General features: G+C 38.0%; 1 protein-coding gene across 1 annotated transcript in view; it reads left to right on the top strand.

Annotated features, from left to right (window-relative positions):
* Positions 1-13,857, top strand: part of DGKK (diacylglycerol kinase kappa) — a gene marked incomplete at both ends in the record, with an annotated part of 118,241 nt that extends 104,384 nt beyond the window's left edge. Inside the window, 10 exons of the mRNA XM_080910888.1 lie at positions 1,303-1,399; positions 1,639-1,746; positions 2,392-2,505; positions 2,837-2,971; positions 3,915-4,075; positions 4,646-4,787; positions 6,369-6,455; positions 9,899-10,009; positions 12,747-12,873; positions 13,778-13,857. Of these exons, the coding sequence (XP_080767014.1) occupies positions 1,303-1,399; positions 1,639-1,746; positions 2,392-2,505; positions 2,837-2,971; positions 3,915-4,075; positions 4,646-4,787; positions 6,369-6,455; positions 9,899-10,009; positions 12,747-12,873; positions 13,778-13,857 (1,162 nt within the window). The remainder of the gene's footprint in view (positions 1-1,302; positions 1,400-1,638; positions 1,747-2,391; positions 2,506-2,836; positions 2,972-3,914; positions 4,076-4,645; positions 4,788-6,368; positions 6,456-9,898; positions 10,010-12,746; positions 12,874-13,777) is intronic.
* Positions 13,858-27,954: the final 14,097 nt, after the last annotated feature.

Below are 27,954 nucleotides of genomic sequence, written 5' to 3'. Positions count from 1 at the left end.
CTTATTTTAGTTATTTAGTTAAGTTACTTGTTTTATAGAATCCTTTTTTCTAGGTATATTTGCATTTCTATATAATTAAGCTTCTGATTTTTTAGATGATGAAATTAAAATGCCCTAAAAGCTTTTGGTTCCAGAATACAAATAATTTTGCACTAGCCTTGCATATTTTAAAACATTTCCTGTGAGAGCTAATTTCTATGACATTAAAAGTTCATAACTGATATTCAACCCTTTTAGGAAGTATAAGCTCTCTGTTTTCATAGGAGATCCTATAGTTAACAGGACTTAATTGGTCTTAATGCCATCCAGATCTCCTGTTATCCCTCGCCTGCCCCATATTTTCTCTATCTCAAACACACAAAGATTGACATGTGAGAAGTTTCATATTTATGGGATAAAGTTCACTGTTTCAATACCTTTATATAATGCATCTTGTTCAAAACAGCACCATTAGTATTTGTCTCTCCTTATGAGATAATGTCTAGATCCATACTAATCTTTCTTTTTTCTGTTATTGGTAAAATATGTAAAGTATCATACATAGAATTTAGGTGAGCACTGTCCTCTTGTCCATGACATTTATTACTTTACCAAAAATTCACTCCTCACTTGTATTTGCACCAATAACTAAAAAGTAGTTTAAATTTCAAGTTCGGGTCAGAAATAAGAAGTCTTACTCCTTCCCATTTTAGCATAATTTCTTTTAGTTTTTTTTAAAGCTTGGTTTATTTTTTTACTCCTTCAGAAAATTATAAGAAACAAATCATAATTCTTTTATTTCCCTTACACATTTCTTTTAAAAAGTATTTCTGTGAATTCCCACATATCCAAGAAATACAATTCTTGTCATATTAAAGTACCATTTTTCTTCCTTAGTTTGAATGACTCATTGCCTGTAAATCTATGTTTTCATCCAGGTTGCAGTCATAAGCCAGTCAAAATGGATGTTGAAATATAAGGCTATTAAATATCTTCATTCAAAATTGAGTTGTTTATTTTTAAATAATAACTTTTATTTAACTAGTGTTGCCCACACAAACATTAGAGCATGGCCACCTACCAAGAAGGATAAGAGAATTGAAACATATCCCAGAAGAATTGGTTGGGTAGGGGGTTAAGAGATAAAGGCAACTAAAATACATTATATGTATGTTTGAGCTTCTCAGAGAATGAATTTAAAGTATTATATTAAACAAAATTAGGTACTTGATAAAGATATTTTCCCTTCCTGTCTTCCCCCATCTACTCACCTCTATATCACTCACCTTCTGACTGTCTTTTTCTCCTCTTCTCTCTCTGTAGTAGCCGCCTTAAGAACAAAATATGGTATGGTATCCTGGGAAGCAAGGAACTGCTGCAGCGCTCTTACAGGAAACTGGAAGAGCGAATACAGCTTGAGGTTAGTAGAAAAGGGCATGGAGAAAGGAAATCTTGTGACATCAGAAATCACCTTTCCACTAGATTGTTGGTTCTTGTAAAATTTAACTCTGGGGAGCCTAACTCACAGCCATAGGAACAAGGCGCAAGGTTTGATTTCTATATCATACATAAGGAGATGACAGTATGCAGAGAAGACCAAAGCCTTCCCCACCTCTGTATCTGAAAAGGTGAACTATAAGAGTTATTCTTTTCTTTCAGTGTGATGGAGAAGCTGTTTCCTTGCCAAACCTTCAAGGCATTGTAGTGCTCAACATTACCAGCTATGCTGGAGGTGTCAACTTCTGGGGAGGCAACGCGGCAACCACAGTGAGTGTGGAATGAGGGATGGAGTGGGCAAGAGGAGTGACTCCTCTCAATTGTCTCAGGAAGGAAAGGACAGGGCTGAATGGAATGGGAAGTAGACTGTAGGGGAAGATGAGATAGGCTCAGGACCCTTATTAACAGGCTGTGTAAGATCAGCTTCTAAAAATAGCTGTCATTCCAGAGCACAAGAACCCTAGAATTAGGTCAAGTGATACCTGGGTTCTGACTTTCCCATTACTAAGGCCTGAAAAATATTCAGAAGATTACCCAGGAGTCTACTAGTTTTTTATTCCAAGATAGTATATCAGTAAAAAACATCTCCTCAGAAAGCAGCCATGAGCTCTATCCTCTGAGTTCATATAAGAAGCCCATGAAACCAATAGAACTGATCTTGGGGATTCGTGATGCTGCACTGAACAGGGAAGAAATTGCAATGAGTTTTGATTCCCAAAGGAGGTCAAATGTACTGCAAGCACAATTCCCTTCTCCAAGCTTGGCTTCTTTACCTTAGATTTCCCTTTCAGTATAATTTTTTTCACTAATTCCTATGCTAGAAAAAAGTTGTCAGTAGTCTCAGAGCACATTTATTTAGTATAGATAAAGTCCAAATTCTTGGGAGAAAAATGTGACATGGTTCTTCTGTCCTAGGAATATGAGGCCCCTGCAATTGATGATGGGAAGCTAGAGGTAGTGGCAATCTTCGGTTCTGTGCAGATGGCCATGTCTCGTCTCATCAGACTGCATCATCATCGAATTGCCCAGGTAGGCAAGGGTTGGGTGGATAAAAATGTGGGGTCAATTTCCCAGCTACAATCCAAGGATGTGAGCTAATTCTGGCATTTAAGAGTTCCCGGGTAGAGGAAGTCAGCATTCTGTTAGGCAGTAAGTAGTGACTGTTGTTGAAGGTAGAGGTAGCAGAGACCAAAGAAGCAAAAAACTCATAGGTAACACATGCTCCTCCATGAGATGATTTGATTCATATCTTTTGCCAGTGTCTCTTCAAATACACATTCACACTGTGACCCAATACCAGATTAGTCCACACTAGTCTCCTAATTTGTCTCCCTTTTTGTTTCCTCTCCTTTTCTGATAGTGCCATGAGGTGGTAATAACGATTAATGGGGAAGGTGGTGTCCCTGTGCAGGTGGATGGGGAAGCCTGGATTCAGAAGCCAGGCCTTATCAAGATTAAATACAAGAATTCTGCCCAGATGTTGATGCGAGATCAGGTAAGAGAAAAGCTCTACTCGGGTTCCTATGTCGCCTCATTCATAGCTATCACATTTCTAGTCGACAAGAATTCCACAAACAGCTCAAGACACTGCCCAAAAGACACTGTCTCCCTTTCAACAATGTCCTTCACCCTATACTGCACAGAAAACTAAAACCCTTTGGTGGTAAAGAAATATAATCTTTCAATAACAGTGCCTTATTGAATATGTTTTTGGGGGGCTCCTATAAGATTCCTTAAAATATTGCATTTACAGATACCATAAATTTCTGCTAAATAAAAAGCCACAATAATGGCACAGATGCCACATTATTGATCACCTGTTTGGGGCTTGGAGGCCATCTTTTTGAATTGTGAACATAAAAATACTAGTAGGGAATGTCACCTGATGAAATGCCAACCTTGTTTTGGGCACATTGAATATATCACTTGACAAAGGTCCTCCTAAAAATCCTATAAGGAAGAGGTGCTTATTTCCACATTGAGTTTAAATAACTTTGAATCATCGCATAACTAGTAAGTGAAAAAGCAGGACTGGAATATAAATTTTCCATGTCTCACTCTAAATCTCATCATAATACACACACACACACACACACACACAGAGAGAGAGAGAGAGAGAGAGAGAGAGAGAGAGAGAGAGAGAGAGAGAGAGCATTCCATAGTCACCACATCCTCATAGGATAGACATTTTGCCTTATTCTAGACTGGTGTCCCATGAACCAATGTACTAACAATGAAAACTGAACTACTTATACTGAAGATACACTGACTAAAAAGGTATATAAATAGATGTATGGGGTAATGAAGAAGGAAGTCTTCACTCCCCTTTATCACCTATACCCCATATTACCTACAACATGCCATACTTACAGACAAATCTGTCATGTGTCTTCATAGCTACAACCGTCACTACAATCTGCCACTATATTCATTTCTAGGACTTTGAGAACTCAATGAAAACATGGGAATCTAAGCATACTGAAATCCAAGCTGTCCCACCACCCCACCTGGATTTCCAGGAATCTCAAGACAGCCTCTCTGATGGGGAGTATGCCCAGATGCAGCACTTGGCTCGGCTTGCAGAAAACCTCATTAGCAGGTAAGAGGAGTAAATTGAAAACAGGGCTGGAAAACCCAAAAAAAGGATAGAAAGAGAAAGCCAGTTGACTTCTGTTGACTACTTGGGAGCTTACCTGAGAAAGGAATCTCACTAAATGCTGAAAATTCGGGCGCTGACAATCCATACAAGAAGTAGTCTTTGTGATGAGCAATAAGCCATCTTTTACACATTGATGTGTATGTGAGCATACATAACTAAATAAACAAATAATTTTAAAAGATATTTATACTTGCCCTTAACTCTCAGAAAGCCCTTGAAGTTTAAGCAAGAGCTTGCTTTGCTCCTCTATTTTCGTCTCTCATCCTATTCAAGTTCCCAGTATCCAAATCCAAGCTAAACTAAGATAAACAAAGATAAATACTTACAGAAGAATAAAAACATTTGCCAGCATCCCCAAATGCCTAGTGAAGAACATAAATAGCAAGAGGGAAAAGGGAGTTCAAACCCAGTACCAAGGGTCTTCATTTTAATCCACATTCCAAACTACAAGCTCCCTATACCTTAAATCCATAGCAATGATCTCACCTATCTGTCTTTGCTTTATTACAGACTTACTGACCTAAGCAAGGTCCACCAGCACGTGTCTGTCCTCATGGATTCTGTGAATGCCAGTGCTAGCATACTGAATGATGTGTTCTATAGCCAAGACAGTGGCAATGAAGAAGGTGCAGCTTCCTGCATTCCCATTGAGGTAAGGGGAGAAAATGAGCACAGGAAATAAATGCATCAGAATTTATGTTGGAAAGAAAGTGAAACAAAACTTAAATGAGGAACATATGCAAGTGATATGGTGGAAACCTAATGGGTAGAGTAGACATGAGGCTGAGGCCATGGATTAGTAGGGAAAGTGTTTCTCTCATAAGCATGAGTGACAGAGTTCATAGCCTAAGCACCCACTTTAATAGTCAGGCCTGGTAGGTAGCATGCATCTAAATCCCAGTACTGGAAGCAAGAGACAGAGGGATCTCAGAGGCTTTCTAGCCAGTCAATATAGCGAAATCAGTGAGTTCTAGGTCCAGACGGACCTGTCTCAAAAACTATAAGGTGGACCACAATTGAGAAAGATGTCAGCTATTTCTGGCTTCTACAGAAACACACACACACACACACACACACACACACACACACACACACATGCATCCTTATAGGCATGCATATATTTACACAATATAACCACAGAAAAAATTGAAAAGTGATGTAATAGAGTAGATAAGACTGCAGGCATGCCAAGGCGAAGGTGGATGCTGGGGAACACCATGCCATATTTCCTCATCCTGAGAAGCAGTGTTTGTTTCTGGTAGCTAGCCACCCACATCAGCCTCAGGGGGAAATAGTTAATAGATAGAAAGAAACACAACCTTGGACCTTCCCTATTCGCGTTGATGCCCTGTATAATAGTACAAAGTTATATCTTTCATTGGAACCAGAGATCCAAGATGCTTTTATTTCCCTCTCAACAGCTCCAGATCAGACATTTAATATTAGATGTGCCATCTCCTGCCAGTACTCACTGCCAGAAGATTTGAGTATTGCTTTTGAAATATAATTTAGATTTGGGGATGTAGCTAAGTGACAGAGAACTTGCCTATCCTGTCTAAATCCTTGGATATGATCCCTGGCATAACTAAATATATACACACACACGCACACACATGGGTGCATGCACTAATACATGAACACACAGGAAGGGGGAAGGAGAGGAAGGGATAGAGCAGAAGGAAGGAGGGAGATGAAGTGAGAAAAGGGAGAGGACGGGGAGAGAGTTTGGAGAGAGAACTTCACTGTTAGATAAAAATACAGGATATGTTCAAATGTGAATTAACTTTATTTTAGGCTAGATCCTAGTTGAAGGAGGTCCAAAAGCCATGAGTTTCAAGAAGAGATATGTATGGTTAGATCTATTTCTACCTGCCATGAGAAAGATAGTTTTATCCTGGAGACAAGTCTCCTGAAATTTACCCTCTAGTTTATAAATGCCCTATTTTTCTGTTACCCACTGCAACCAATCAGTGATGCCAAAAGCTAAGCTGGATTGTGCCACTTTGCAGGGCACACCAATAGATATGGATCAGTTGAAAATTGATGTCAGTTCCTATTGGTTGGTGCTCATGCTATGCCGGCTGTGCTATATTTTTAATATTACTTTTGCACCTACAGCCATATCCTACTAGTCTGTTCCTACCTTCCCGTGGAGAAGCCAGCCACATGCTTACTAACCAGCTCCTCTATCTTGTCCTTTCCCGTCCATTCTTTTCCTTTCTTTTCCTCTCAGACTCTAAGCAGAACTGATGCGGTAGATGTTACATTTAGTCTTAAAGGGCTCTACGAAGACACCAAAACTTTCCTGGATGAAAACTTGGTGAGTTCAGGGGTTTGGAGTATGGGAGGGAAAACATCTCTTTTGAATATGGCCACAGCTTGTATTTGGTTCCAGGGTACTAGAAACATGATCATTGTAAACAGGGGCTTGCTTGATGAGTCCTGCTGTCACCCAGTATCTGTCACCTGAATATGCTACCTTATGTGCTATGCTAATCCACAAGGACTACTATATTTTACATGAAAGTCTTTGTCTTTTTGGCTAGTGTCTCCTGGGTCAGGAGTAGGCAAACCAGATACAAGGTGTTCTTGGTATGTGTGATAGAGCTACAAGAGAAAAAAGAGAACTCTTCTTGGATGCCCTCATCCCAAGTTTGTAAATGTCACCTTCACCATGAAGAAAATAACAGGAAATAGGGAGAAGTTTGGAGGACTCTGAGCTCAAATTCAAATTAGCTATCTACTATTCATATCAAGTTTCTAAGACTACCATGACTAATTACCAAGCATTATATGACTTTAAATAACAAAATATTACTATTTTATCATTCTGGAAACTCCAACAATCAAACCCAAAATGTTAGCAGGCCCACAGTCCCTGTAAAATCCCTAGGGAAACCTTTTGGCCTTTTGGTAGCTTCTGGTCATTTCCTGGATTTTTATTCTTGTTTTTTTTTTTTTTTAAATAAATGGAGCGCACGCTAATCTTGGTTTCCATCTCCAATGGCCCTGTCTTCACATAGCCATATTCAGCCAGGGTCATTAATAGCAATGGATTAAGGCCTGGCCTATTGCTTTTGACCCCAAATTAACAGTGAATTACAGATGGAATGACTAGAAAGCACATGAGGATACATTCTGAAGTACTGGGGATTTTGAACACATCTTTTGAGGTGAATACAACACAACCCACAGCACTGTGTAACTGCATCTCTTTGCTTTTAGCTCCCCTATCTTCACTATAGGAATTGCAATCCCTACTATTGTTTGTTTTGAGGACTTAAACAAACAACAAACTATTGTATTTTAAGTGCCTGGCAGTACCTGGTACACTAACTAGGGTGGATAGAGTATGACTCTGAGGATTACATTAGTTACATGTTTCTCAGAAGGTAATGTCCATGAATGGGCACAAGGTGACTATACTCTGAGAAGGCAACAGTTCATAACTATTCAATGTTGTCCCTGAGAAAGGTGTTGTGCAATTGCCTTTGATCTAATTAAAGTTGAATTTGAAGAAGGGCTTCTGGGTTGAAACTATAAGACTGCCCACTGCCTCTGTCACTTGTTTATCTGTCACACAGCCCCAGAAGCAGAATAGCTAAAGCACTCACACCACATCATTTTCTGAGTCCAACACCTAGGGTGTTTTTTCTTTGGACAATTCAATACTGACCTCAGTGTCATTCGAATTTCAACCACCATTAAATATGGGAGGTTGTCTTGCTGCTACTTAGGTTTCCTTGAAGCTCACAGCTTGGAAATTGGGCTATTCTAGGTAACAGCCCAACTTGAACATACACTACTATGATGTGGGGCTTTCAGAATACTTCCTTCCTAGAGGACCTGTGAGGCCCCCACACATGTGGACACATCAAAATTAAGCCAGACGGTGCAAAGTGCATAAGAATGATCATGTATCTCCAGAAAGGCTGTCATAGGGATGAGACGGTACAAGTCATGTTTCAATTGTGGATTATTCCTCCTCTTGAGGAAGTGTGGCATTAAAAAGAGTAGTTTGGGCAGGGGGCTGTATTAGCTTTCCATTACTGTGATGAACACTTTAGATAATCAACTTACAAGGAGAAAGCTTTGTTTTGGCTCATAGTTTTGGAAAGTTGGGTCCATGAATAATTTGCTTTTTTGCTCCCGGCATATGGCAAGGCAGGAGCATCATGGTAAAGATCATGTGGTAGACTAAAGTTGCTTGCCTCATGGCTACAAATGAAAAGGTGGGTAGTTAAGGACCCACAATCCTTTTCAAAGGCAATAGCCCCAATGGCAGGGATATTTCTGACTAGGCTATACCTCTTAAACATTCCACTACCTCCCAACAGTACCAGTCTGAGAATTAAGCTTTTAATTCATTGGCCTTTCGGGGGCTAGTCTAAGTAAACTATACTAGGAATATATAGCTTTAAAAAATGAAGTGAATCCCATCCAATAATTCCTGTCTCCCTTATTTGAAATGTATTTGGCACACACATCTAAACCATGCTACATTGTCTTACATTGTAAAGCAGGACAAGCTATTTGTCAGCATTGATTTGTTTCTTTCTTATATCATGTTCTAACTGGCCATAACTTCCCATCCCATTCCCTGCCCATTCAGTTGCCACACATTTCTGGCACTAGTTATTGCTACAGCAGCAAGTGCCCCATAAATAGAAAGAAGCCACAGAAATGCCAAACTGAAGGCAGAATGCATGGTAGGGAGGAGAGGTGAGTCCAGGTTAGATTTCTGTGTGCTTTCAGGGGCTGCATACATCAGTATGATTCCCTGTGCCCAAGTTATTTCCTTTTAGAATATGATGGTCTCACCATACTGCTGATATGGAACTTAGAGATGCTTTCAAAATAATATACTGTAAGCCTCCCATGCACCACACAGAATTTGTCTTGTGTGTTCTGGGAACTTAGTAGTAACCACTTAAATTTCTAAACATATGGGATAATCCATCTGAAAACATGTTTTTAATCATGAACAACAAAGAACTAGGAGCTACACAAGTCTTGAGAAGCACACCCTCTGCCAGGAAGGGAAAAGTTGAAATAGCCTTTTCCCAACTCCATCACCTTCATTTAGCAAAGTATCTTTTAAATTATACTATATAATAAAATAACTATTCCCCCTAGCATCTAGATACTTTATAAACCCTTTGTGGAACAGTATGAAAGGTCAACTATTAAATTGGAGGGGTTCTGTCTAGCCCTGTAATCTTGAACACTAAATGTCTTTGGTTATGCTTTCTCAACCAGGAAATGAGAATGATCACACCTTGTAAGGTTATTGGGAATAGTAAGTGAAATTATGTATTCACAGTACATGGTATGCACAATATGCTCAGAACACAGTGATAGCTACTACTTAGGTGGTTGCTGGTATGGCTCTGGAAATTGGAAATCAAGAGTAGGAGACCCTTGTTCTTTACATTAAGCTAAAGGGAGAAATCTCGGTGCTAATTTATGCTGGAGAGAAGACCTTCACTTGTGAAAATGGGCATTCTCCTCTCCAAGGAGACCTGAGCCATATGACTATTTCATTGATCTTCTTGTTGGGAAAGAAGAGCCGTCTAAAGCCAATATTCCTTTTGAGAAATAAATGATCAGATTATAGACCAAATGTGCTACAGTGGCTCTTGGCCACAATGAGCTATAGTATGTCACCTTTATGATCTCTTGGCCACTAGCATAGATTTAGAGCAATGTCTAAGGCAAACTGCTAAGAAATGTACACTCAACTTTTCTCCCTGTCTGTGCCAGTTGAGAGATGCTGAGGATCGGGCCATGCTACAAACTGCTTTGGATGCCATGAATACTGAGTTGAGAAGGACACTAGCAATTGGCTGGTTGAGTCAACTCTTTTATCCAGAGGTGAGTAAACTGGGAGGTGGGAATTTTCCCTTGGTATAAGATATCATAGTAAGTGGTTAGTTAGTACATGGGATAGTTGTAACAGAGGTCCAATGCAACTTTTAGCTTCAATATTAATGACGCATCCTCCTCCCAATATCCTTATCATAAATGGACAGAACAAAGCAGTAAACATGAACAAGTAAGCAATCATGGAAAAATAACCAGACAGGCAAACCATTCTAAAGCAAGAAAGAATAAGGACGATCACCTTGTTCTCTAGGCTACAAACTCTGTCTTCTCAGTGTCTTCTGCTAGCACTAAATGTTCTCTGGTACAGGCTACCACCACCATACCACTTTACAAAGAACTGTTGCAAATGATTGATACCCAGGCCATAGTGGCAGTTAAATCTCCCAAACACATCTCTTCCTGCTGCTACCTCCTCCCCCATTACCTTTCCCAGCCAATGTGTGGTATAAAAGGAAAATCAAACATTGCAACAGATATAATATAGTTGCAGAGAGGTTGTCAAGTTTTTGGACTAATTTGAGTACTTTTCTAAGATTGAAAACTTTCGTATTCATTTCATAAATCAAGTATCCCAAAGATGGCCACCAATAACAAGGTATTCTATTTATGATCTGACAAAAGCAGTCGCAAAACATTTCCACCATAAAAGCATTTATTTCAAATTTTAGAATCCTTCCCTGCCTCCTCATAGTGTGACTCCACTGTCAGTTGTATACATGTGAGTAAATCATATATGAATGTTTACAATAGTACAGCAGTAAGAGGAAAAAAATCATATGCAAATTCAGATTTTTAAACAGAGCATCTAACCCTTAAAGGCCATTGGAAAACACAGATACTTACATTATGATTCACAACAAAAGCAACATTAAACTTATCAAGTAGCAATGAAATTAATTTTATGGTTGGGGGTCATCATGACATGAGGAATTGTATTAAAAGGTTCCAACATTAGGAAGGTTGAAAACCACTGTCTTAAAAGGTTTACCAACTTTCATATATGTCTTTGGTGATTACATTTCAAGGCCTCGTATACTTCATGTTTTTATCAGTAGCCCTCTAGGGAAGGAAGACATGCTGTTAGACAAGAAACAAAGCAAATTCCCACTCTCCATTCTATTATTACCTTGCTCAGCTAGCTCCCATTAAGCTCCTTACCTAAGCACACTAGCTGAATATTGAGAGAAATGAGTCAAATTCAGTCTATACCCTGGGGTCCCAATTTATATGTGAGTCTTCCACACCTGGGATAAAATCTACTGTTTGAGCTCCAGTATTTGCATAGACTTAAAGCACTGAAGAAAGAAAGTAGCTTGGAAATAAGCCAAGGAAATGTAGATGCTCAATACTCTTACCTTGACATTACAGAAGATTCAGACCCACTTTTCTGGGGGAAAGCAGGACAAGAGTCAATTATTTATTGGGCTTTTCAAGGCTATAACTGAGTGAGGGTAAGGTTCTATGCTCTTTCTTGAAGTTGTTTATAGAAAGCTATTCTGAAGGTTGGGCTATTCCACCTAGAGCAGCACAGAGAAGAAAGGGTCCAATGGGAGTCAGTGAAGGAAGAGTATATATAACTAATCCTGAAAGGTAGATTATCCCAAAACCTCTTGTAATATGTCTGGCTAGACTTCCTGGCAATAAATCAACCCCAGAATCATTGTGCTAAGAACAGAAGTAAAATAAGAATGTTCTTACAGAAACAAGATGTAAGCTGGAGAATGAACTGAAATTACAGAGCCCATATCTGCACAGCAAAGAACTTACATTGGAAACTAAGAAATTTGTTTAAAAGAATCCCTTGATATGGGAAAACAGGTAGCCTGTGAGGCAGAGTCTTCCCTATATGAGGGACTTAGCTGTGGGGGCTAAAAGGGGGCTCTCAACTGTACATGTGAAAGATGGAATGTATTTTTATAATTTATAAACAAATACCATATAAGCAGCAATCACCCCAATCACCCAAGTGACCTTACATGAAATGTGTAACCTCTAAGACTTGCTCCTTTGTTTTTTTTCAAGAAACTTTATTTTAAAAATGTATAGCTTTGTTCATTTCTACTTCGCCCTTCCCTTCCCCTGCTTGCATAGCCTCCCCATAATTCTGAGCCTTTGCTTCATTTCTAATCCAGAAATGAGAATAGCCATGCTTCTAGGATGCTTGAGCACCAGCCCACTGGTTAAAACTCACCCCTCATGGCAACCATACAGGCTTTTGCCTTGATCCCAGCCTGCATGTCTCCATGGAGTGCTTGCCTGCATTCTCGCTGGATTTTTTAACTAAATGTTTGGCCATTGCATTACAGTATAGATTAGATAGATAGATAGATAGATAGATAGATAGATAGATAGATAGATAGATAGATAGATAGATGATAGATAGATAGATAGATAGAAAGATACATAGATATAGATACATACATACATACGTACATATACATATATACACAATATATACATAGATACATACATAGATATAAAATATTTCAATGTTTTGAGCATTGATAAATCTAGCAAGGTACATGATATAGAATGAACTCTTCCTAAAGCTCAATTTCTTTATTAAGGTATGTGACTAGTGAGTAGGGGTAACTCTCCTATCTGAACTGAAATAAATATACCTGCATTCTTTAACCATTTTTGTCAATCACATTAAAGAGCCTACAGGGATTATTTCAGAATGTCAACTAACATTTTGACCTTACTCTTGCTGTTTTTTTCCCAGGAACAGGCTTCTGAAACTCACAGTTTAAGTCGAAGGTTTAGAATGAAATTCCCCAAGTTGGGGAAGAAGAAACACCGAGAAGAGGAAGAGAAGCCTAAATCAAGCCAAAGATTCCCTGGTTTTCTTAGTAAGTCTCTCCCACAGTCATAAAGGTCATAAACAATAGCTTAGATATCTCCAAGAGACCTGGAAGTACCCTCAGAAATGTTCATGGGCATATTGTAAAGGGAGAGTCCAGGAGGAAGCTGGTATTAGGTAACTCCAAAGGAGTTAGAGATTGGTATGGGATAACGACTGGTAACAAGAGAACCTGTGAAGGAATGGCTAAAAAGAACTGCAATCAGACTGGGAACAGTATACTGTCCCATCAAAATCTCTTCTCCCTGTTGTAGAGTCCCTGGATATAAAGATTAAAACTCAAACCATATAAATTTTGGTTTTTTTAAATACCATTCTTTCTTATAATTAGTCTAAAGTATTATTGAAATATGAATGTGAATGGGTCTCAAAAGAACACTCTAGTAGAATTTGTAGTTGTCCCGATCCTGATGCCCATGGTCTCTCCTAAATTCAAGGCTTAGTCAACATGGACGTTTCAAAAATAGAGACTTAGCAGATAAGTGAGAGTACAGTGTGAGAGGAGCAGTTGGCTTGGCTTTAATGAAGAAAGGTTTTACAGATGCCAAGAGAAAATTGTTTGGCTCTAACTCTATTTTTCTTGGCTATGGTCCAACTGGTTTGACTCCTGAAGAATCTGACATTCAGAAATCTCTAGTGTTTGAAAGTATTTTTGTAGACTTAGGCTGAGTCCATAGTAGTTACACGGATGATCAGGCTCCAAACATTAATCTTACTTGCATTTAGTTTGTATGGTCTCAAGTGACTGTCTCTATGATACAGAAATGGTTGGTACTGTAGGATAAAACTAGTCTGTCTCCAACCACTCTGCTCTCTCTGGGGCTTATACATTTAAGCATCTGGCAAAGGACTAACTTCATTATTTCTATACTCTTTCCTTTTTTTCTCTGAAGGAAAGTTCTGGCGTCGCAGAAATCGTGGCAATCGAGCAAAGGCTGATGACCCTCCAACACCTTCAAGTTCTCAACTATAGTCCTTGAAAGCTGGAAGGAGAGCTCTTAACACAGAATTCTACCAAAAACTTTCAAGACCTCAATACAGGCTGAACTAAATTATTTCAGAACAAACATGAGCACCACCAAAAAAGACCCTCCAAATCCTTATACTAATATATTTTCCCTGGACTTAATCAGATCTCCTTAGAGGGTTACATTTTTCTCGTTGGCCAAAGATTCTTGTTCCGAGTTGTCTTGTTCAGTTCTCCTTCTCTTTGTGTACCTTGGGCAACTACAGTGTTTATTGGGGACAGGCTCTTTATGAATGGCCTGGGGACTATTAGAATGTATGGGAGTGTATCTTGTTAGAAAATATTAGAATGTGGTTCTTTCACTAAGAAAGAAACTGTTGACACCAAGGAATAACTGAGTGACCAACTCTCAGAAAGACGAGGAAAGGGCAGGGTGTTCAGGCTTGGTTGTGTTTCTTTTCCAATCCCTGGCAACTGCAACTTGAATTTCAAAAGATGACTCCTAGTTGGCTTAAGAAGATGAGAACAAGGTCCTGAGGCTTGTCCACTCCTCTGTGACAATGACTATGTAAATCTTTCCTTGTAGATATATAGGACTCCTCTCTCTCTCTCTCTCTCTCTCTCTCTCTCTCTCTCTCTCTCTCTCTCTCTCTCTCTCTCTCTCTCTCTCTCTCTTTCTCCTCTCTCTTTTCTTCTCATCTCTCTCTTCTCTTTTCTCTCATTTTTCTCTTCTTCCTCCACCTCCTTCTTCCCTTCCCTTTCCTTTCCCTCTCTCCTTCTCCTCCACTTTCCTCTACTACACACACTCTCTCTCCCCCATAAACTGTGTTTTTCCATGTGTACATGTATGTCTTTGCACATGTCCAGGTGGTGCTCTCGTGGCTGGGTGAGCCCACTGGTTGGAACTCACCCCTCATGGCAACCATACAGGCTCCTGTACTTTTGCCTTGATCCCAGCCTGCATGTCTCCATGGAGTGCTTGCCTGCATTCTCGCTGGATTTTTTAACTAAATGTTTTGCCGCTGTGCTGCAGTATAGATTATATACAGAGACATAAAGATGTACATATATTTACATATATATTTTTAAGAACTGAAAATACAACTCGACCTCTAAGTGACCCTCTAACTTATTATGATAACCCAGGAATCCCTCCTCATCCCTATTATCCTACACACATATACACTCTACCAACTGCCCTAGTTCTTGGTGGAGCTTCTAATCTTTTGGTGCATTTTTTAGTGTCTTAGAAGTAGCTGGGGTCTACTTATAGCCCAGCTAATTCTGACATCCACTTCTGAGCCAGGTCACAGAAGGGGAACAAAAACACCAGTGCCCTTCAGAAGGGGCCAAGCTGGCATGCTGCCATTTAGCTGTTTCTCCTGGCTCTACATCAGCAACTGCCCAAGCTATATCACTATCCTCCCCAATAAAAAGATGACAAAGAGTTCTACCCTTCAAATGACTAAGTCAGGGTCTACCTGACAATCAAACCACAGTCCACATCCTTCCCCAAAAGCTTAATCTGGGCCTCTAGCTATTAGATAAGCTGTTGGCGTTCTCCTCAAATTACCTTCTAATCTCATATTTTACCCCCCTTTCCCCTGAGTAAAAGAGGGGCAGTCAGGGTGACCAGAAAGAACACAGATCTGGGAAAACAAAGGCTAAAAGCTTCTGCTTCCCCATTGTTCTGTTTCCAAAGTTTTTTCATGAAAACATAGTAGGCCTAAATTGTTCCAATCTCAGTCAAGTAAATCTAATGAAAATCCAGTGCTCAGAAAGAATGCCTCTGGTCTGCCTATCCTCTCCACCCTCAAGTCATACCTTTTTGAAAAAGTCCCTTCCCACTTATCAAGAAAAATCCAGAAAACTGCCCTCTTCTCACTGCTCAGCCAAACTTAGCGTGCTCAATTACCTTACTCAGTCCAATGGCTGGTTCACTGAGGTGCACAATCCAGACTTCAATCACTGGTTCTCAACTTTCTAGAACACCACCAGCCTAATCCACTTAAACCAGCTGCCTGTGTTCCACCTCTTCAAGGGTGAGGAAAAGAGACTAACAATGGGGTAGTCCCAAAACGTCTGATAGCTGTGCCAAACAAACAAAAAAAATGTCCTAGCTCTACAACTAGAGGAGAAATTCAATGGGAAAAGACAGAAAATGTTTAAGACTCAAATATCAGAATGCGTACGTGTAGACAGTGTATTATGTGAGGGAAGTGTGCTGTTGCAGGGTCTCCGGTTTTCTCTTATCCCTCTTTCTTCCCAGGAGGAGGTATCAGATAAAACCACCAAGGTCATCGTTCCTCCTTGATTACAGGAAGGAATACCTGCACAGACACACTCACAGAGTTGGGATACATGTTAAATTTTCTCAGAAGAGTCTTTTCCATGGATCATTTCTAAATAAGCAAATTTGAGGAAACAGAAGGAAATCTTAGGAAACCGTAGCCTTATCTTGGTAGTGACTAAGCAGGGCTATGTCTTGTCATTATTTTTATCACAATGATAGTCAACTGGAATAGGATCCCATCTCTGCTTATTTTGCTGAATTACTGTAGGTCTTTGTGTACCGTAATGCTACTGTTGCTCTGTTGTACCATCTGAACTCCTACTCACTTTACCCATCCTCCCACCTGAGTTGGAATACCATTGAATGACACCCATAGGATGGGGACTTGAACCAAATGTGGAGCAAAATTGATAAATTAAAAAGCAAACTGGGCTTGTTGAAATGGTCCAGATATCATCGAAATTGCTTAGTTACCATTTTTTTCCTGAGAAAGGAAGATGACATCCTAAGATCTTGTTCACACAGCTAAAAAGTAAGAAGGGATCTCTCTCCTTCCCTCCCTCCCTGTCTCTCTCTCTCTCTCCCTCCCTTCCTTACTATCTACCATCCTCCCTCTTTCCTCTCTCTTTCTCTCTCCCCCACTACCTCTGGAGTTAACTTAGCCCCTAAGAACATGGGCTCCTTTCAAGATATCATTGTTGACTATTTGAAGAAATACAGTTGCTCAGGTGGTGGGACTGGAAACAAAGTGTCCACCACAGTTATGTACGGAAATCATTAAGAATCAAAACTCTGGGGTTTGGTTGTATCTTTGGTAGTACTGTCTGCAGAACTGATTGAGTGCCTAATTCTTGGCCAGGACAGTAGGGAAGGAAAAATCTGAATAGAGTTAAGCTGCCACTAACTACTTCTGGCATTAATATTATAGGAGGTCACCAGCTATCCTTTAAGGCCCTGTGTAACACCAAAGAAGGGCCAGGTAAGAATAAAGAGAATATTTTCAATGTAATAAATTTGGCCAGAAGAAACATTTGGGGATCAATATCACCTTCCCGAAGGATACAGTAGAAATTTAGTTGTATAATGACAGAAAGTATTATGAAAGAAACCAGACCCCTTTCACACCTTTCCTTTGGACAAGGGACATTGATTGGCTTTATGGTTTGTGGAGTTGCGTTTGTCTGCTAATCTGTAATACATTGTTGCTTTCTATCCTGTGTTCTGTGTTTTCTGAAAGGCCCTGCAAATAAGTAGCAGGGCCAGGGCCTGGTCAGGGGAGGAGGCTGGAATAGTCATGGAATAACAGAAAAAAAACACAGAAGAAAAAGATCCACAAAGTGTGCCTATTCCTTTTAGCCCTCCCCACAAAATGGAACACCAGTCCTCACAATTATAATTGCTTCTTAAAATATTTTAATAAACGAATAAATATCATCATATCAACATCTCATCATTTCTTTCAACTTGGAGAGTGTGACAGTTGTTTGGGGCTTGATGTCAATTATTGGATTGAGGTGGTCCTTTAAGCTCTCAACAGGCTGCCAACAGGTACCAGTGGCAGAAAAGAGCAGGCAGTAAAACACAAACCAGGACTGGCCCTTCGGGGTGATTTTAATACTACTAGTGCTACTGAAACTGGTTATAAAACCTAAGGAAAATACTATAATGAAATACCTGACACCCTAATTTCTCTACAAGCCACTTATGTGCAGGATACAGGCACAGGTCAGCAAAATCAGTTAGTGGAGGTGCAAAGTAGGATGGAGGCTATTCAAAGCAAGTAGAAGACATGTTGAAAAAAATAAAATACTACTCATTTTCCTAACACAAACAATAAATACTACTCTCCCTTCCAAAAGAATTTGAGACTGGAAGGATTCTGTTTAGAGCCAAAATTGGTTAGCCCTACCACTGAAAATAGTTTATGGTCATTGAGATGGTACAGCAGACAAGTCATTTTGCTGCCAAGCCGGATTACCTGAGTTCAGTCTCTAAGAAGCACTTGGCTCCCAGATGTCCTCTGATCACAAACATGTGCCATGGCACGTACACACAAACACACACACACACAGACACAATGTAACAAAAAAGAAAATAGTTTAATTTCTGCCACATACATACCTTAGGAATACTTGGTAATCTAGATATTAATTATATTTACTTCACAGGCAACTAAGGATATCACAGACTAGGATTCCACATAAAATTCTATATGGGTAAAAATCCAATTCATAAATTCTTAACTTGCCAAATAGTAAAAATTATTTGGAGACAATACATCGGTGAAATCAGGACCATATTTTAGGCTATCCTTATAAAAACTAACATTTCTGGGTTTTAGGGGGAGGGAGGTAGGCAGTTCTGCCACGGAGGAGATAAATAGCACTTCTGATTATTAGCAGATTATTAAAGCACTATCAGAATTGGACACCTCATCCCAGTCAGAAGAAGCAAGATCAACAAAATAATTAACAATAAAATGTTGGCAGAGATGGGGGAAGATATCTCTCATTCATTGTTGGTAGGACAGAAAACTAGTCATTAATCACAGCACTTTGAAATCACTGTGGAGAATTCCCAAAAAGCTTATTGTAGATATGCCATAAAACTCAGCTACTCCACTTCTTCGCATATGCCCAAGGACTTAACATAATCCTTCATAAATATTTGTTCAGTCATGTTCAAAGCTGCCTTATTCACAACAGCTATGAAATGGCAACAACCTAAATGCCCTTCAAGTGATGAATAGATAATGAAAGTGTAGTATATATACACATTGGAATACCATTCAGCTGTAAAGAAAAATGATATCGTGAACTTTGCAAGTAAATAGGTAAAACTAGAATAAATTATACTGAGGGAGGCAACCAAGAACTAGAAATATAAACATTGCATTTCTCTTATCTGTGATTCTTAACTGCAAGTCCTCAGCTGTGAGTGTATAACCTGGGCTAACAATATAAACCATGAAAGGAAAAAGGATTCATGGATTGGAAAAGAGCTCTATAGAGTGGGATAGAAGGATATGGGGGATATATGGGAGGAAATAGATAAAACAACAGAGGTAGGGCTTTCTTTTGGGGAGGAGGAAGTCAGAAGAAATTGGAGGAAAGGGATAAATAACAGTATGGATGTTTAAAATATCCAGAGATAGTCATATTAGTTGTGCTTGGCTAAAATTACAAGTAACATAAATGTGTAAATGATGTTATGCTTCTTGGAATGATAATCCTGTCCCTAAGAGCCATCATCTACTATGTCACAAAAAAACCAAAAACACAAACAAACAAACAAACAAGTACCAAGAATAAGACACTTCCTCTCGAGTTTTTGGTCAAAGAATGCCAAGAACAAACTATTTAAGCTAATACTATTTAATTTAATTGCTAAATACACAACAGTCTACCAACTAGAACTGATCATTCAAATAAGTGAGTCATTTTCAAACCACCATGAGGTGCAGTAGGGACTAATAGGACTTAAGAACTATTTAACAGAAGGGAATTTATACCTGGTGCTATTAACCTAGTCTACTGCTCACGGCTGGTGAGGCCACGGATCCTAAAAGAGAACCTACTATTGCATGTTTCCAAAACAAGTAGAATTCATATTTTACATTCTAAATGTATACCTTTATGACTACAGAAAAGTATAGTTCTCAGACCTCATCAAAGAAGCAGATAAAAACTATTGCAGAAAGCCACAACAGGTCAAAATTTAGGGGACTTACAATGATCTCCTCTAGTCGATATATTTACAACACAGTCTCTATGTGTATGTAATGGCTCTGGGAACATTGCAGAAATGGGACAGGAAAACAGTAAGAGATTAGAAGACCAGGAAGTCTGCTGTAGGATTTTGTCATTTAGGTATGACATAGCAACATCCATGAAATTTCAATATGGTTGTCTAAATAAGACCTGAACAGTAACAATACTAATTCAAGTATCAACATAGATGGGGAAAATCTCATGGGGCCTCATCCCTAGATGACTTCTGAGTAAGAAAAAAAGTTATTCTTCACCAGGGATAAGGCCCATAGTTGTTGGTTAAGCAATTCAAGCATATACATACAAGGCACATACATATAAAACATAAATATACAAACAACACTAAACAGACCCAGTGCCAAGGACCAGCCTTGGATTGGAGAGGGGTGGGTTCCTGAGGAAAGGGGTGTTTTAGAGCAGAAAAAGAGATGGAATGCAAGCTGACAGCTCTATAGTTTGCTCAAAATAGCTCTCTAGATAGCTCTTGGCTCGTAGTCTGCTCAAGACAGCTCTCTACTTAAGACAGCTCTCTCTGAAAGCCTGTTAGGGAAAAAAAACTAACTAAAAGCTCCTGGGTTTTCTGACTTTGGGCAGAAAAAAATCTTTTAAAAATGCTGTATTAGCTCTCTATATAGCTCTCCTCAGACCAAAGCCCAGTCTTTAATTTACATATTAACTCTATTATTTACCCCAAGTTCTCTTTTGATTATCCCATGAGTCAGCATTTATGACCCTTTGAATCTTAAAAATAAGAACAGCACACACACACACACACACACACACACACACACACACACAACAAATGAACTCAGAGATCTGCCTGCCTTTGTAAATACAAATAATAAGCTTAGCTGGTGGGATCCTTCCCTGAGATCAACACTCCCACCATACCTAGACCTAAACTCATCCTGTCCCAGGTTGGCCTTGAACTCAGAAATCTGCCTCCCTTTGTAAGCAAAATCAATAAGCCTAACTGGGTGAGATCTTGCTCTGAGATCACCACTCCTTAATACTTTTTCTCTTTCTATAATATTTTCTGATAAACTGGCTCATTAATTCAACTGCCTCTGCTCTTTTGGATTTGTGATGCCACTCATACAATTCATATCACATCCTTATATTTTGCATAGTTGAAAAATCTTGTTTATATATTCTTGAACTCATGTTTTCAATGGCCTTTCCCACAACCTTAAGGATTGTCCTGAAAGTCACAGTGTCCACCACCTTGCTGAGGAACATCAGACACACCTTCACCTATTGGACTAGTGTTGTTTCTAATTACCATAGAGTCATTAACCTTCCTTTCCCCCAAGTTCACCTAATATGTGACCTTTGAGACAAGAATAATTAAGTCAGCATAAACTCAGCATCATGTTTTTTAGGTTTTCCAAGCTATAATAAATGAATAGTTTGTTCCTTAGAAAATCATTATTCCCCAACTACAAGTTCCAAATATTGAAACAATGAAGGAAAAATAGAAATGTTCTATTTTTCAAATGATTCAAGGTTTTACCATTACTTTTGGCACTGGTTTCTAGTTTGATTTCATTGTGGTTATAAAGCATTTATTTTCTAATTTGAATTTTCTATTTTATCATTCATATTTGTTAGACCTTTGTTGTTTTGTTTTCCATATTATCCTGACTTGTTTCAGTATTTTGAAACTTTTAACATTTCATTTATCTATTATAGCTTTAACATCCTTCTATAATTTTGAGTAGGATACCTGGGAATTATAAAACACATAATGCAGGGTCTGGAGAGATGGCTCCGTGGTTAAGAGCACTGACTGCTCTTCCAAAGGTCCTGAGTAAAATTCCCAGCAACCGCATGGTGGCTCACAACCATCTGTAATTGAATTGAATCTGATGGCCTCTTCTGGTGTGTGTCTGAAGACAGCGACAGTGTACTCATAAAACAAATACAGAAAGAAAGGAAGAAAAAAGAAAGGAAGGAAGGAAGGAAGTCTTTACAATAAAAATTAAAAATGAAATACATAATACATGATTATATGAATGCAAAATATATATCTTTTATAACATTCTTAGAATCACAATTTCCACCTCAATTGCAATATAATAACGCTTACCAATATAGCAAACCCTATTCTCTTTATGTTATGATATGTTGTATTGCATGAATATATACTTAAAACTGTTAGAAATGGAATTTGATTTTCAATTGTCTCATTTTTTTACAAAACTCAAGATTAGAATATTTTATTGTGTTTAATCAAATATTTATTATTTCTCATTACTTTCTTCCTTTTTAGATATTCCAAATTTCTTTCTGGTACCATTCCATTGTGTGTGTGTGTGTGTGTGTGTGTGTGTGTGTGTGTGTGTGTGTGTGTGTGTGGTGTGAGTATGCACAATCCAGAGAAGGATTTCTGTGTCCTTGTCTATCACTTTCTACCTTATTTCTTGTGGAAGAGCCTCTCAATGAATATTACATGGCAGCCAGTAAGCCCCAGTGATTCTCCTGTCTACCTGCCCCACAAACCCAGCACTGAGGTTATAGGCACATGTTACCATACCCAGCTTTTTTACATGAGTTCTAGAAATTTGAATTAGGGTCTCTATGTTTGAGCAGCAAGTGATCTTACCTGTTAAGCCATGTACCCAGGCTATAACTTGAATTTATTAATGAAAGATTATTTTAGCATTTTTTGAAAGAGCAGATCTGCTTTCTGTGAATTCTCTTGGTGTTTCTTTACTTAAAGCTGGGTTTCAATTTTTGCCTTCATTCCTGAAAGATACATTTATGAACTATTGACTACTAGACTGACAGATGTTTCCTTTTAACATCTAGGAAATATTTTCTTACTTCCTTCTCATCCACAGAGTTTCTCATGGAGATGAGAAAACTACAGGCATTCAAATCATTGCAACATTTCTTTCTGTTTGAATGCTTTAAAGATTGCTTTCCCTTAATTTTTCAGCCATATTACTATGAATTATATATCCATACACTTCTTTTCCATCATTATAATTAAGATTCACTTATTTTTTTAAATATATACCTTGATATCTTAACCAGAATTGGAAACTTTCAGACATTTCAATGATTTTTTTTTTTCAGTAATAGATGGCCTTTCCTTCTATGATTCAGATCTTATAATTGATATACCTCTCATTATTGTCCTACAATTCCCTGGAGTATATGTCCCTGTAGGCTTTTTGTGGGCTATGTCATCACAGCTTCCAAAGTTTCTGAAGGGTTGTTCAGGTCTCTCTTCTATATGTCACCGAGTGGTCACTCACTCTAGATTTTAGGTATATACATATATTCTCTCAGTCTTCAAACACTTTGGTATTAATACTAGTATATGATCAGCATGTGCTCAAATTAACAATATATTCCTAGAGCCATATAAAAATAACATTTATGAGTTTTATTCCTGGTGTTCTTAACTCTCTATGTTCTTCCCAGTTCCTAGTATTTCCCCTTCAGTTGTCTAATTGGAAACTATTTGCTTCTTCAGTTTTGCCACCTCTTAAGTTGAGTAGCTGGAGAACAGAGAAATTTAAACACAATGGTATGTGGCTCTCCTCTGTGTGGCAGCAGTTTAATCAAACAGAAATTATGAGTCCTGTTGCTGAGAGTACTGATTCCTGAAGCTCCTATTTCTATCACTAAATGATTAGATAGAAGACAACATATAGAAGAGAATAATTTAGATCCTACCTCTTCCTCTATCTTGAGGAATTATTTCCATCATTTCTCAAGCCAGAACTAGAATTTTTCTCCTGGAAGTATGTGCTTCCAGTTTTCTAACTGGATTATTTTCAGATCAGAACCAAAAAAGAAGACAGTTATTACTAGTTTCTTGTTTATTCAAATTATGATTCTTCTCTAATAGGCTTGATGATGTGAAATGTGAGATCCTTGGATAGTTATCTACACCATGTGTTATTCCCAGGTCTTATTGAATTCATCAAGAGACAATGAATATGGGGTGCTTGGTAATCTCACTCAAATAAAATTAGTATAAAATTAGATTTATGATAGTCTAAATGTGCAAAGAAATAAAATGTGATATGTTCATACCATGGAATACTTGGCAATAAGAGGAGATGTAAGGATAATATATGTGGCAACACAGATTAACCCACACAGCATCATGTCTACTGAAAGAAACTAGATGCAAATGGCAAAACATTGTATGATTCAATTTATATGAAATTTTCAGACAGAGAAAAAAATAAATTGATTATGTAGTGCTCACTGAAAGTGAGAGTGGGACATGAAGACTGACTGTTAATCAGTTTTTGGTTTCTGTGGAGGGTGATAAAAATCTTTCAGAATGGCATAGTGATAATGGGTACACAAATATGTGACTACCCCAAATATCACATACTCACACTTTATCTATGTACATAACAAAACATTTGAAATATATCTCATTAAAACTGTTCACATAAAATAAGTGACTAGAGTCAACAAAATATGAACACAAGTCCTTGGTTTAAAGAAAATGACTACGGGCACACCATGTTTTCAAGCCCACAGCTCCACCTGCATTCCTGGAGGCCTGTTAGAAACAGAGACAATCATGCTCTCTACTTTCATCCGTGGAGGTCTGCCTTCACCAGGGACATCCAGATGAGACTCCTCCATCATCAATATCCTGCTTGTCAGGTCTCCCTGGGGGACACCTAGTAGTAGTGAGCTGTCCTGTGAGGTCGATTTACTGGCCCATGACTCAGCATAAATTCCCTGAGGCCTACCAGCACTGGAAATAAATAGCTAGGACACCAACAGAGGCCTCTTTGGCTGTACCCAGCAGCAGCAAAGTGTGCCCCTCTCACTGTACTCCATTTTCTATCCCACAACACTGCCTGAATTTTCCAGAAGCCTGCGGGCACCAGGGACAACCAGATAAGGGCACAATCAACAAGAGCCAGTGCAATATGGCACTACCAGAGTTCAGCTATCATACTACAGCAAGACCTGGATACACTAGCACAGCTTAATCACAAGAAAATAAACTTAAATCCAATATTATAAAGAAGATATTGGCCTTTAAAGAGGAAATGACTAAATCCTTTAAAGAAATACAGGGAAATACAATGAAACAGGTAAAGGAAATTAATAAAAGTGTTCAAGACCTAAAAATGAAAATAGAACCAATAAAGAAAACACAAACTGAGGGCAACCTAGAGATGGAAAACCGAGGGAAGAGAACAGGAACAACAGCTGAAAGCATAACCAACAGAATACAATATATGGAAGATAAAATCTCAAGCTTAGAAGATACAATAAAAGAAATTGATATATCAAAAATATTAAATATGAAAAATTTCTGACACACAAAAAAAATCTGGGAAACCATGAAGACCTAACCCAAGCATAGGAATAGAAGAAGTAAAACCAGCTACAAGGTCCAAAAAATATTTTTAACAAAATCACAGAAGAATATTTCCACACCCTAAAGAAAGAAATGCCTATAAATATGCAAGAAGCTTACAGAACATAACATAGATTAGACCAGAAAAGAAAATTCTCCTCCCATATAATAATCAAAATGCTAAATGTACAAAACAAAAAAGAATATTAAAAGCTGCAAGGAAAAAAAGGACAAGTAAGCTATAAAGGCAAATCTATAAGAATTACACCTGACTTCTCAACAGATTCTTAAAAGCCAGAAGGACTCGAGAAGATGAATTTCAGTCTCTAAGAGACTACAGATACCAGCACAGACTACTCTACTCAAAAAAAAAACTTAATTAGCACAGATGAAGAAAACAAAATATTCCATGACAAAACCAAATTTAAACAATACGTCTCTACAAACCCAGCCATGCAGAAAATATTAGAAGGAAAACTTCAATCTGATGAGGCTAGGTACATCAAAGAAAACATAGGAAATAAATAATTCCACACCAGCAAAACCAAAGGAAGGTAAACACACACACGCACACACACACACACACACACACACACACAAATATACCAGACAATTACCAGCAACATCAAAATAACAGAGATTAACGATCAATTATCATTAATATCTCTCAATATCAATGAACTCAATTCTCCAATAAAAAGACACAGGCTAACCAAACGTCTATGAAAGCAGAATGTATGATTATGCTGCTTACAAGAAATACATCTCAGCAACAAAGACAGACATTAACTCAGAGTGAACGGCTGAAAAACAAATTTCCAAACAAACAAACCCAAAAAGCATGCTGGAATAGCCATTCTAATACATAATAGATTTTTAACCAAAATTAATAAAAAGATATGGGAAAGGACATTTCATACTTTTTCAAAGATATAACAAGATGATGTATCAATTCTGACTATCTATGCTTCAAATGCAAGTTTACCTACACTCATAAAATAAATACTACTAAAACTTAAGTCATATATTGAACTCAACTCATTAATAGTGGGAGACTTCAACAATCCATTATCACCAAGAGACAGATGGGAAATTGAACAGACAAACTAAACAGATAAATAATGAAACTAACAACTGTTATGAATCCGATGGCCCTAACAGATATCTACATAACATTTTACCCAAAGATAAATGAGTATACCTTCTTCTCAGTACCTCATAGAACCGTCTACAAAATTGAGTATATAAGTTAGTCACAAAGAAAGTCTCAATGGATATAAAAAAAATTAAAATAACCTGTGTTTGATCAGACGACCATGGATTAAAACTGGACTTCAACAACAAAACAACACCAACACCAACAGAAAACCTACAAACTTATAAAAATTGAACAAGTCTCTACTTAATGAACTCTGTATCAGGGAAGAAATAAAAAAATTAACTAAAGACTTTCTAGAATTCAGTGAAAATTGAAGGCACAATATATCTAAATTTATAGGATACAGTGAAAGAAGTGCTAAGTGGAAAGTTCATAACACTAAGTGCCTTCATAAAGAAATTGGTGAGATTTCATACTAGTAACTTAACAGCACATCTGAAAGCTCTAGACCAAAAAGGGCAAACATATCCAAGAGAAGTAGATGGCAGGAAATAATCAAACTCAGAGCCAAAAATCAATAAATTAGAAACAAAGAGAACAATTCAAGGACTCAAGGAAACCAAGAGGTTTTTTGTTTTGTTTTGTTTTTGAGAAAATAGGCAAGATAGACAAGCCCTTAGCCAAGTAACTAAAAGGCAGAGGAAAAAATATCCAAATTAACAAAAACAGAAAGGAAAATGGAGAACATAACAACAGATATTGAGGAAATACAAAAAAAAAAACAATTAGGTCTTACTTCAAAAACCTGTATGTCCCAAAGTTAGAAAATCTAAACAATTGTCTTGATATATACCACTTAACCAAAGTTAAATCAAGATCAGGTAAACAACTTAAATAGACTGATAACCCCTAAAGAATTAGAAACAGTCATTAAAAGTCTCCCAACAAAAAAAAGAAAAGAAAAAGGCCCAGTGTCAAATATTAGCACAGAATTCTACCAGACTTTCAAAGAAGAGCTAATACCAATATTCCTCAGATTATTCCACAAAGCAGAAACAGAAAGAATATAGCCAAGCTCATTCTAAAGGCCACAGTCACCATGATACCTAAAGCACACAAAGACTCAATGAAGAAAGAGAACTTCAGACCAATTTCCTTTATGAACCTTAATGTAAAAGTACTCAATAAAATATTCACAAACTGGATCTAAGAACACATCAAAGACATCATCCATCATCAAGCATCATCCCAAAGATGCAGGGGTGGTTCAATAAAAATCCATCAATATAATCCATCATATAAACAAACTGGAAGAAAAAAATTACATGAACATTTTATTAGATGCTGAAAAGGCCTTTGACAAAATCCAATATCCCTTCATGTTAAAAGTTTTGGAGATATCAGGGATACAAGCATATACCAAAAAGTAATCAAGGAAGTTGATAAAAAAGACATCAAATTAAATGGAAAGAAACTTAAAGCAATTCCACTAAAATCAGGGGCAAAACAAGGCTGTCTACTCTCTCATTATCTCTTCAATATAGTACTTGAAGTTTTAGCTAGAGCAATAAGGCAACTAAAAAAGATCAAG

Source organism: Micromys minutus, assembly GCF_963924665.1.
Source record: "Micromys minutus genome assembly, chromosome: X".
NCBI lineage: Eukaryota > Metazoa > Chordata > Mammalia > Rodentia > Muridae > Micromys > Micromys minutus.
This window is presented reverse-complemented; position numbering and strand designations above follow the sequence as displayed.